General features: G+C 43.3%; 1 protein-coding gene across 1 annotated transcript in view; it reads left to right on the top strand.

The window, feature by feature from the left end:
- Positions 1 to 10891, top strand: part of IYD (iodotyrosine deiodinase) — a 35103-nt gene extending 24212 nt beyond the window's left edge. The window contains exons 4-5 of the mRNA XM_068279550.1: positions 397 to 553; positions 10590 to 10891. Coding sequence (XP_068135651.1) covers positions 397 to 553; positions 10590 to 10772 — 340 coding nt within the window. The 3' untranslated portion in view covers positions 10773 to 10891. The remainder of the gene's footprint in view (positions 1 to 396; positions 554 to 10589) is intronic.
- Positions 10892 to 12334: the final 1443 nt, after the last annotated feature.

The raw sequence follows: 12334 nt of genomic DNA, 5'->3' as shown, positions 1-12334 counted from the left end.
CTCTGCAGTTCAAGCGGAGGAGACACGCTGGCTGGCTGTTTGCCAAAGGCTGCTGCAGGTGTTTTTTTCAACACAGCAAGGCAGCGCTTCTAGCGGAAGTAATAAGAGCGCGGTCACAGGGGAACAGAAAGGGAATACTGTGCATGCACGTCACACTATTTCCATATTGGTCGGACTGAACGGTACCCAGAACAGGGCCGGGAATAGAGAAAATGGTGGCATGCTGGGGTAAACCGAGGGAGTGCTAAGTGACCACTAACACCATCCCACCAACACAATATGTTTTTTTTAACAGATTAAATTGGGCTCTGGTATCCTTTAATGATGAGTTCTGAACTTTCTTGATCCATTATATAATTGTTTGCATGTTTTTTGTTATGTTTTCTTTTGTTTTAGAACAAACTGGGTAAAAGAGTATCTAGATACAGCCCCTTTTTTGATTTTGGTCTTCAAACAAGTATATGGAATACATTCGGACAATAGAAAGAAGACTCATTATTACAATGAAATCAGTGTGTCAATCTCTTGTGGAATTCTCCTGGCAGCTCTGCAGGTACAGTACTGTATTATATCATATTGATGTTCAAATAGTAATAGTGGAAATGTTCAGCTACTCACGAACAAACAGAAATGTGCTCATCCCCCTAGAGAGGCCGAATTTGCAGCCTTATCCTGCATTCTAGCTGCATGGGAAAACACTGCCTATCTATTTCGTTGCCTGCCATCCAGATTGCACTATGGTTTGAATCTGGACAGCATGCTGCAGATTTCTACAGCACGCAGCTGAACCACTATAGCAGTTCATGGCATCACTGTGGCTGAATTGGAACGCTGCAACTGAATTTAAAACGGCTGTGGCTGCCAGTGGAAATAAGCCTTTCAAGAGGAAATGTAGTGAAAAAAACATAATGAATACAATTGATTATTTTTTACAATATTCATCTGCAAATTATTTAGTCAGTGTTTGCCCATTGTAAAGTCTTTCCTCTCCCCGATTTATATTCTGAAATTTATCACAGGTGGCGACATCTTTAGTCCTGCCAGGTTATGTCTGTTCATAGAACTTTCAGTAAATGAACAATCCGCCAAAAAGATACTGAAATGCTTGGCAGTTAGAAACACCAGTTACTTCCCACAATGCAACAAGGTTCACAGACATTGAATTGTCATGACCATAGTCCTGACATCACACTGTGGGAGGGGTTTCACCACAATATCAGCCATATATAGAGATGTCCCTGACAATGTGTTTGAGAAAAGGTAAAGATTTCTTGTGGGAAAGGGGTTATTGGCTATTGATTGGGATGAAGTTCAATCCAAGGTTTAAGTTCTTCTTTAAGGTCCCTGCAAGGACGAGTTCACCTCTGATGAAGATACAAGATCCAGAGTATGTGAAATATAGGCATAAACTGACAATGTAGAAAGTACCGAAACAGCCAGCAGAGATTTTTCTATATTTTTATTGTATACTAATAAAAAGCCCGCCCATTAAAAAATGGGCGCTAGGCTATGGGCGCTAGGCTATGGGTGCTCCCTCTCCCCCTTCCCCCCCAACAACGCGAGCACAGATGCGTCCCGCTCACCCGTCCTTCACCGCTGTCTGAAGTATGAGCACAGAGAGATGTTGCTTGCTTGGCAGTTGGAAAAAGCTGTTATTTCTCACAATACAATGAGGTTCAAAGACAGCAAACTGTCAAGTCTGGAAGCAGGGGCACACACACACTCACACACACAGGGACAGAAGTTTTATTATATAGGACTAGCAGACCCAAGCCCGTTTAAAAACGGGCTCTAGGGTCTGTGTTTCTCGCCACCGCCCGTCACATGTACTGCCCATGCGCGCGCACCCGACGCACGCACGTGTGCACACCCGTTGCTCGCGCACAGCCGGCGGTCACGCGTGAGCACACACCGCGCGCACACCCGGCCACCCGCTCACACGCCCGCCTGGCTCCCTGGCTCCATCCCTGTCCTCCTGTCTCTGTGAGGCTGGGTCCTTCCTGGCACATGCCCAGTAGCAAAAAGCACGGACCCAGCTACACAGAGACAGCACACGCAGGGGTTTTATTATAGAGGATACTGTCTCTCCCTCAGGATTTACAACTTTATTTTCCCATATGAAAAGCTGTTTTGAGGCAGACTTTGCATAGGCAATATTGCCTGGTGAAAGTTGAGTGTCTTTTTTTTTTTTATTATTATTAATGAAATACAGTTTTTAGGTTCATGTTTATTACTATAGGAAAAAAATCATTAGATAAAAGTGTGCGGAAGTTTTGTTTTGTTTTGTTTTTTCGTTTATGATCAGACTTGCACTCTTGCCCAGAAGGGGTCCATTTTAAAGGACACCTGAAGTGAGGTTGCCACATCTATTTCCTTTTTAAACAATACCAAATGCCTGGCAGTCCTGCTGATCATTCTGGCATCAGTTGTGTCTTAATAACACCAGAAGCATGTAGCTAATCTTGTCAGATTTTTGACAGAAACGTCTTATCTGAATGCTTGTATATGGCTAAATATTTTATGCTGGGTACACACGATTCAATTACTTGTCCGATCGATGGGTAATCTGACGGTAAGTTATATTGCGTGTACACGTCCAAACTGCTCCTGATTGATAACAGAATCAAATTTCCCATAATAACGCGATCCCATTATTAAGAGGCAGCAGATCTGACATGTCGGAAATAATCAGCCAATTCTCATCATTTGGACCGGAAATTGCATTGTGTATTTAGCATTAGAGGCAAGAGGATCAGCAGGACAGCCAGGCAACTTGTATTTTTTAAAATTAAATACATATGTCAGCCTTCATAATTCTCTCACTTCAGGTTCCCTTTAAGCTGCTTTCACAGTAAGACGTTACAGGCGCACGTTAGTGCAGCCTGTAACGCAGCCCACCGCACAGCAATGAAAAATCAATGGGCTGTTCACAGTGCCGACGTTGTGTTACATTGTAACGCAGCAAGTTAAAAGAAAGTGCTGTATGCTGTGCATTATACGCGGCTAAGTCGCGTTAGACTGTTTACACATGCTCAGTGATGTTGGAGGAGGAGGTCTCCCCTCCTCCTCCGCAGCCAGCCACATGGCTAATTAATATTCACTGCACTGTGACGTGCAGTGTTTACTTCCTGGAGCGACCGCTCTGTGCGGCGATTGGCTGGCGGGACCACGTGATGCGCACAAAAAAGGTGCACCAGGAGCTGCATAACGCAGCTCTTGGTAGCGTCCTCCTCCAGCACCACCAGGCGTTGCGTTAGGGGCACGTTATGCGACCTATAACATCCCCTAAAACGCAACGTCCTGGTGGGAAAGAAGCCTTAATGTTCATCGGAAGCAATACAAATTTACATTAAAAAAAAAGCACTTTATATGGACAATAAATATCATCATACATTTCTGCATCACTATTTCTGTGCAATGTTCTACTTCTATAGACAGCAGTGATAAAGTTAAATATCCCTTTATTGCACTTCAAAACTTGATTTAAAAATACAGTGGGATGCAAAAGTTTGGGCAACCTTGGTAATCGTCATGATTTTCCTGTATAAGTTGTTGGTTGTTACGATAAAAAAATGTTAGTTAAATATATCATATAGGAGACACACACAGTGATATTTGAGAAGGGAAATGAAGTTTATTGGATTTACAGAAAGTGTGCAATAATTGTTTAAACAAAATTCGGCAGGTGCATAAATTTGGCCACCACAAAAAAGAAATGGAATCAATATTTACTAGATCCTCCTTTTCCAGAAATGACAGCCTCTAAACGCTTCCTGTAGGTTCCAATGAGAGTCTGGATTCTGGTTGAAGGTATTTCGGACCATTCCTCTTTACAAAACATCGCTAGTTCATTCAGGTTTGATGGCTTCCGAGCAAGGACAGCTCTCTTTATCTCACACCACAGATTTTCAATTATATTCAGGCTGGGGCGTAACTAGGCCCCACCGGCCCCCCCTGCAGAAATTCTGAGCAGGATCCCCCCCCCCCCTCCCGGGCCCGCTCGGGGCCATTTTGGAGGGCCGGAGGGGTCGCAGCATGAGGGGAAAGCCATGCCCACAGTCGGTGGGGAGGGGGGGGCGGTCCCTCCCTCCCTCACCTCGGGGCTCTCCCCTCTGCACTCCCCTCCAGCTTAACGAGTGTCCGTGCAGCGGCTGGCAGTGGCAAGCACCGGCTGATACATACCTTCCGTCTTCCGTGCGCTCCAGCGTGCGTTCCTCACTCTAGTCTCTGAAGCGACTTCCTGTGTAAAACAGGAAGTCGCGTCAGAGACCAGAGTGAGGAACACACGCTGGAGCGCATGGAAGACGGAAGGTATGTATCAGCCGTTGCCTGCCGCTGCCCGGACACTCGTTAAGCTGGAGGGGAGCGCCGACTGTGGGCATGGCTTTCCCCTCATGCTGCGACCCTGCCAGCCCCCCAAAACGGCCCCGAGCGGGCCGCCGGGGGTGTCGCATCCCCTATTGTTATGCCAGTGTATTCAGGTCTGGGGACTAAGATGGCCATTCCAGAACGTTGTACTTGTTCCTCTGCATGAATGCCTTAGTGGATTTTGAGCAGTGTTTAGGGTCGTTGTCTTGTTGAAAGATCTAGCCCCGGCGCAGCTTCAGGTTTGTCACTGATTCTTGGACATTGGTCTCCAGAGGCTGATACTGAGTGGAATCCATGCGTCCCTCAACTTTGACAAGATTCCAAGTCCCTGCACTGGCTACACAGACCCACAGCATGATGGAACCACTACCATAGGTAGCAGGTGTTTTTCTTGGAATTCTGTGTTCTTTTTCCTCCATGCACAACGCCACTTGTTATGCCCAAATAACTCAATTTTAGTTTCATCAGTCCACAGCACCTTATTCCAAAATGAAGCTGGCTTGTCCAAATGTGCTTTAGCATACCTCAAGAGGCTCTGTTTGTGCTGTGGGCAGAGTAAAGGCTTCCTCTGCATCAGAGCGCAGATCAGCAGCTTAATATGTGTCTTTTACCTGGAATAGTGAAACAGCGATCTCACAGCTCATATTGATCTTGGTTGTCTGCAGTAAGGTCTGACAAAGACTTTGTGAAAATATCCAGTGACATTTCTTTTTGAGTACAGATATTTGTCTTGCATCGAGGAACTCAGTGGACTCTCAAAGGGCCTAGTAAGGTCCATTAATGTATATGTTACGGCCACAACCCGAAGTGTGGCCACTTCTAGTTCTGGCCGGCCACTTCGGGTTCTGGCCGGCCAATGCGCGAAGTGGCCGCAGCGCAGCGGCCAATGTTAGAAATGGAATGTTTCCTTTTTATTATGAATGTAGTTTTCCGGCCGTCTCTAGCCAAAATGTAGCAAAACAGTTCGTTCATTAAATGAAATGAAGCTGGCGGCAATGTAGAAGGATGAAGCCGCCCGGCTTCTGCTCCGCCTCCTCTCCTCCGCCCCTGCCTCTCTCTCTCTCTTCTCCCCGATACTGGCAGCGGGGGGACATGCGTGTCCCCCCCAGAGTCGTTCGTCGCGGCAGGCAATCCTGTCGTTCGTCCCTGCAGAGCGGGTGCTGGCAGAAGCAATGTCTGCAGCCTCCCCGCTCTGCTTTCCTGGCGCCACGAACGACTCTCGGGGACACGCGTGTCCCCGCCGGCTGCCCGAAGAAGAGAGAGAAAGAGAGAGAAGAGGCAGGGGCGGAGGAGAGGAGGCGGAGCCGCCAGCTTCATTTCATTCAATGAACGAACTGTTTTGCTACATTTTGGCCAGAGACGGCCGGAAAACTATATTAATATTAAAAGGAAACATTCCATTTCTAACATTGGCTGCTGCGCTGCGGCCACTTCGCGCATTGGCCGGCCAGAACCCGAAGTGGCCGGCCAGAACTAGAAGTGGCCACACTTCGGGTTCTGGCCGTAACATATATATAAGATTTCTGTGTATACTGGTGGTGGTTTTTTGGATAAAACAAGCACCTAGGCAGAATAACATCTAAGGCAGCGCAGCCCTATCTACTCTGTAAATTCTGCATCACTCTCGCGTACAGCATCTCCTTGTGTAAAGTGCGCCAAATGGTTGAACGATGCACAGTGACTCCATCTGCAGCAAGATGATGTTGTAGGTCTTTGGTGTTGGTCTGTGGGTTGACCCTCACTGTTCTTACCATTTGTTTCTTCTGTTTATATGCGATTTTTCTTGGTCTGCCACTTTGAGCCTTAATTTGAAATGAGCCTGTGCTCCTCCATTTCCTTAATATGTTCCTAACTGTGGAAACAGACAGCTGAAATCTCTGAGACAGCTTTCTGTATCCTTCCCCTAAACCATGGTGGTGAACAATCTTTGTCTTCAGGTCATTTGAGAGTTGTTTTGAGACCCCCATGTTGCTACTCTTTAGAGAAAATTAAAAGAGGAGAGAAACTTACAATTGACCCCCTTAACCATTTCAGCCCGCGGGGATTTTTCACCTTATGCATCAGAGCAATTTTCACCTCCCATTCATTCGCTAATAACTTTATCACTACTTAAAGAGACACTGAAGCGAAAAAAAAAATGATGATATTATGATTTGTATGTGTAGCACAGATAAGAAATAAAACATTAAGATCAGATACATCAGTCTAATTGTTTCCAGTACAGGAAGAGTTAAGAAACTCCAGTTGTTATCTCTATGCAAAAAAGCCATTAATCTCTACGACTTTCAAAGTCGTGGAGAGGACTGTTTTCTGACTTTTATTATCTCAACTGTAAGTGAACAGTTTTCTTCTCTGCCAGAGGAGAGGTCATTAGTTCCCAGACTGCTCTGAAAGAATCATTTTGAATGCTGAGTGTTGTGTAATCTGCACATATTAGAGAATGATGCAATGAAAAAACACTATATACCTGAAAATAAAAATGAGAATATTTTCTTTGCTGCTAATCTTCTAGTAATTATTCATAGTACACAACCAATTCATTATATCATATTTTTTTTTTTTCGCTTCAGTGTCTCTTTAACACAATTTATTGATCTATATCTTGTTTTTTCCGCCACTAATTAGGCTTTCTTTGGGTTGTACAGTTTGCTAAGCATTATTTTTTTATAAATGCATTTTAACAGGATTAATAAGAAAAAAATGGAAAAAAAATCATTATTTCTCAGGTTTCGTCCATTATAGCTTTAAAATAATCCACGCTACTATAATTAAAACCTATGTATTTTATTTGCCCGTTTGTCTCGGTTATGACACCATTTAAATTTTGTCCCTATCACAATGTATGGCGCCAATATTTTATTTGGAAATAAAGGTGCATTTTTTCAGTTTTGTGTCCATCACTCTTTACAAGCTTATCATTTAAAAAATGTACATAGTATATCCCCTTTAAATGCATATTTAAAAAGTTCAGACCCTTAGATAACTATTTATGTTTTTTTTTTTTAATTGTAAATTTATTTTTCCATTAAACATTTTATTTGGATAATATTTTGGTGAGGGAAATAAACAGTTAATTTTTAATGTTATTATATGTGTAAATAGTAAAACTACATCTACATTTTTTTACATTACTTTTTGGCCACAAGATGGCCACCTTGAGTTTATTTTTTTTCTCCTTGTGCTTCTCGATCACCGGAAGCACAACGAGGACGGGGAAACTTTTTTTTTTGCAGAAAGACTGAAGCCTCTAGTAAGAGCGCTTCGGTTTTTCTGCTGGGGACACGGATCGGTGATCGGGAACCATGTTCCCGTTCACTGATCCCAGGGCTACCGGGGGACAGTACGGGGGCACAGGGGCGTGCCCACGATCGCGCGTGGGCGGCACCGTAGCAGAGCAGCCGCCTGGACGTGAGGATCACGTCGGGGCGGCAGAAATGGTTAAATACTCTTTCATTATTGGATTCACCTGTGTATGTAGGTCAGGGGTCACTGAGCTTACCAAGCCAATTTGAGTTCCAATAATTAGTTCTAAAAGGTTTGGAATCAATAAAATGACAACCGTGCTCAAATTTAGGCACCTGCCTAATTTTATTTAACCAGTTCACCCCCAAGTGGTGTTTACCCTAATGGACCAGAGCAATTTTCACCTGTCACCTATTTCTCAGTTTTTCGGCCATTATAGTTTTAAAATTAAAAGTTCTCCTGTGGATAAAACCAACACATTTTATTTGCCCAGTTGTCCCGATTATTAAACAGTTTAAATTCTGTCCCTATCACAATGTATGGTGAAAATATATTATTTTGAAATATACAGTAGGTGTTATTTTTCAGTCTGTTTTTTTTTGTCCAGTCCATAATTACAAGCCCCTATGTAGTAAAATAAAAGTAAAATATAGATTAAAAAAGCTGAGTCCCTAAGGCAACTATTTATGTATTTTTTTAAGCTGATTTTTTTTTTTTACAAGTGTTTTTTTTTGGGGGGGGGGGGCTTTGGAAGTGTAAGTTATTCATTTCATTAATATTGTGTATGCATGTATGTGCCTGTATGTGTAATTTTACTTTTTGGCCACAAGATGGTGCTAGTGAACACTCTCCCGTTATAGGAAGTGGGTTTCTTTTACATTTGACTACACTGTGACTGTTTCCTGTTTTATGAATGGACGTGGCCGTGGATCGCGGACACGGCCGTGTATTCCTCTGTCCCCTTGTGCTTCCTTCAGTCTCACTTTGTGCCTATGTCTGCCCGCCTTTGTTCATCCTTTCGTCTCCTTGTGCCTCTCACAGCCCTCCTGTGCCCTCTGCCCCCCTGTGCGTCCCACTGTGCCTTTCTCCGTTCCCCTGTACTTCCTTCTGTTCCCATTTTGTGACTCCTTTGGGCACCTGTGCCTCCTTCTGTTCCTCTATGCCTCCTTCTATCCCCTTGTATTAACACTTCTGTCCACTTGTGCTACCTCTGCCCCCTGTCCATCCTTCTGTCCCCCTTTTGTGCCTTCTTTCTCCTTCTGTCTCCCTGTGCCTCCCTCTGTCCCTTATTGTGCCCTCTTCTGTGTCCCTTTGTGCCCTTTCTGTTTTCCCTTTGTGCCTCCTTCTGTTCCTTTGTGCCTCCTTCAGTCCACTGTGGCTTCTTCTGTCTCCCTTTGTGACTCCTTCTGTCTCTTGTGCCTCCTTCTGTCCCCCTGTGCATCTGTCTGTCTCCCTGTGCCTCCTTCTGTCCCTTATTGTGCCTTCTTCTGCCCCCCTTTGTGCCTCCTTCTGTCCTCCCTTTGTGCCTCCTTCTGTCCCCTTGTGCCTCCTTCAGTACCCCTGTGGATCTTTCTGTCCCCATTTGTGACTCCTTCTGTCCCCTCATGCATCCCTTTGTTCCACTATGCCTTCTTCTCTCCCCCTTTGCACCCCTCTCTGTCCCTCTGTATTACTATCTGTCCCCATCTCCCTCTTGCGCTTCTCCAGCTCAAGTGTGTAATTGCAGGGCATAGTGCAGCAGAAGCTGTGCTCTCACCTCCCTGCCTGGACTCCAGTGCTGTGCCTGTGAGACCATCCTGTCTGTCTTCTGCTCCCTCTAGTGTTGGCACCTCTTTCTCCTCATGTCACGTACAACCATGCTACATGTGGTAGGAGTTTGTGAGAGTTGTGAATACTTCCTAGTGCTCAGATGATCATTTCTTTCTCTCATACTAAAGCTGAAGTCCGTTTTATTTAAGACCTGTATACTGGTCCTGTAATTTCCATATCAATTTTTAAAAGGGTACAAAGATCTCTCATAACCTGAAATTCTGTCACTTTGTTTCCATTTTGACCATGTCACTCTGTTTTCATCTTGACCAAAATGCCTGGGCTTCTTCTTTTGTTCCCAAGACCTCTGAATCCAGTATTCATATGAATCCAGATGGTGTGGAGGAGGAGTATTTATGAAGTTTGAACTCATAACCACTTACAGCGAAGCACAAACTCATTCTTAGTATGGCTCCAGGCTAATAAAGTCTGAAAGACTGTGTTAGATGAGGTTGCACAAGGAAAACCTCTCTCCAAAACTCTAGTTCTGATTTACCTTTATTATTTGCTAGTGTAAAAGACTGTGCAACACACCTTTTTGTTTGTTCTGAATCTGAATGGTGATCTGAATAATTTTGCAGAGTTAGGCTAGGTGCACATAGCAGAAACACTAGCATTGAGGAAAACACTGTGTTTTTGCCACGAATGGAAGTCTATGGGCCGCAGGAAAAACCGCATCCGCGTTTTTGATGGGTGCATTTTAAAAAATGTTGGTTTTGTTGCATAATCTTCAAAAATGCAGCAAAAACACACATAATGAAAGTCAATGGAAATGCAATGGTATGCATTTTACATGCATTTTACATGCGTTTTTCTATGCATTTTTGGTAAAAAAAATTGTTTTATGATGTATTTCCGCTTCCTGTTGTCTGCCTAGTGATTTGCATAAAACACAAAAGAAAAACGCATGAAAAACTCATACAAAACGCATATGCGTTTTATATATACACATCGCATAAAACATGCATTAAAATGCTTGTAAAACGCATCTGCGGTAAAAAAACGCTAACGCAAACACACCAAAAATGCAGCAAAAACACACAAAACACGTACACAACATAAAATAAAACTTGACATAAAACGCAGTGTTTCATGTAATGTTATGTGTGCACCCAGCCTAATGGTAAATTTGTGCTTAAAATGTAATACTAGACTTCTTTTGTGTCCAGTATGCAGGCTTAGTGACTGTTACCACCACACCTCTGAACTGTGGTCCCCGACTAAGGGTGCTGCTTGAACGTCCTGTAAATGAAAAACTCCTCATGCTGTTACCTGTTGGCTACCCAAGCAGAGATGCCACTGTGCCAGATCTGAAGAGGAAGCCTTTAGAAGACATCATGGTGGTTATTTAGAAAACCAACACATTCATGTAAACAGAAGTCCAGTCTCTTAAATTAATACAATTTATTGTAACTCATCTAATATGAATTAAACATTTTAAGCAGTATCCATCATTAAAATAAAGAAAACAGCTCTATTTTTCCAGAATTACTCCCACTATTGCTCAACAATAGTAACATTTTCAAGTATTGTTGATTTTTTTTCTTTGACTTTCATGTTTGTTTCATGCTCAACATTTTGTATTTACTTATGTATTTGCATTTTGAAGTAAATTCAAAACAGTTTTTTTTTCCAAATTATTGGTACTGATTATGTTTTTTCCCTAGCTGTTTACATCTGGATGATATGGGGACTTCCAAGGAAGTCTCATTGTTGATCTGCACCAGCACCTATTCAGTAGGAGACCTTTGGCAAGACTCCCTAAAACTTCTACTGCCTATAGAGTGCATCCTAGTGACTGCAGCTCTGGCGTTTTGTGTCTGCCAGGAGAAAAAACATAATATAAATATTTATTTATCTTGTTTTGACTTGATCTTTGGTTGGAAGCATACTTTTTTCTTCTTGGCGTAAACAAAACATTAATTTTCCTACAGTATTATACTGAAAATTATGTTAAAGATGGCTTTCAGAAGACATTGCCTGGTTTCCCAGAGTGCTGACAACTAATGGCTTTAGACCTAGAGTTAAGGAAGAGCACAGAGTAGGAGAAAAATATATTGGAAATCCCCACTGGAGTTGAACTTTTTTTTCCCCTCTCCACCCCTTCTTCATATTTTATCGAATATGGTTCATTCTTCTACCGCATAAAGTATTTCTTGGACCCTTTCACAGACATTATCCCCCATCCTCCAGGGTCAAAGAATATGGTAGCCACAATCTTTATTTTCTTTCAAAGAATGGAACGCTAACTCCTGGCAATTTTATGGGGAATAAAGATACCACTAGGCGTTCTCAGTTCACTAAAAGTGGGAGTAGTTGGGTAAGCTAGGCAACTCCACTAGTGTGTTCCCCTGGTAAGCATACTGTCTTAGAAGCATGCGCAATATGTACTTGAAGTGCTGAATTCGAGATTAACTGGGGTAAACATCTTGGTGAGGTTGATCAACTTAATGGAAATATTAAGTATAAAAAAAGCAGTTGAACTTACTTGGAGCTTCTTGCAGCCCCTTGCAGACATCCGGTGCCCGCGCCATCCTTCCACAACTCTCCAGCAGCGACCCGAAAAGTGTGAAATACTAGTCCCCGGTTAACGAACGAGATAGGGACTGTAGGTTTGTTCTTAACCTGAATCTGTTCTTAAGTTGGAACATTGTGCCATCTCTGTCCCCTGTACCTCCTCTGTGCCCCCCTGTGCATCCAGTGTCACCCTGTGTGTCACCTCTGACCTGTACCTGCTTAGACAAGTTTAAAAGACAGTTTTTCTTTTCTCAAAAACAGCGCAGCGCTTTCATACAGAGGCTGTACCCGAATGATTTATCTGCATGAATGTGCCGAGCTTCAGAAACTGGACAACATTACACAACTAGCACTCAAACTGGTATAACAAAAGAGGGTGTTAGCACATCCATGCAGA

The sequence above is a fragment of the Hyperolius riggenbachi genome, chromosome 4 (genome assembly GCF_040937935.1).
Source record: "Hyperolius riggenbachi isolate aHypRig1 chromosome 4, aHypRig1.pri, whole genome shotgun sequence".
Lineage (NCBI taxonomy): Eukaryota > Metazoa > Chordata > Amphibia > Anura > Hyperoliidae > Hyperolius > Hyperolius riggenbachi.
This window is presented reverse-complemented; position numbering and strand designations above follow the sequence as displayed.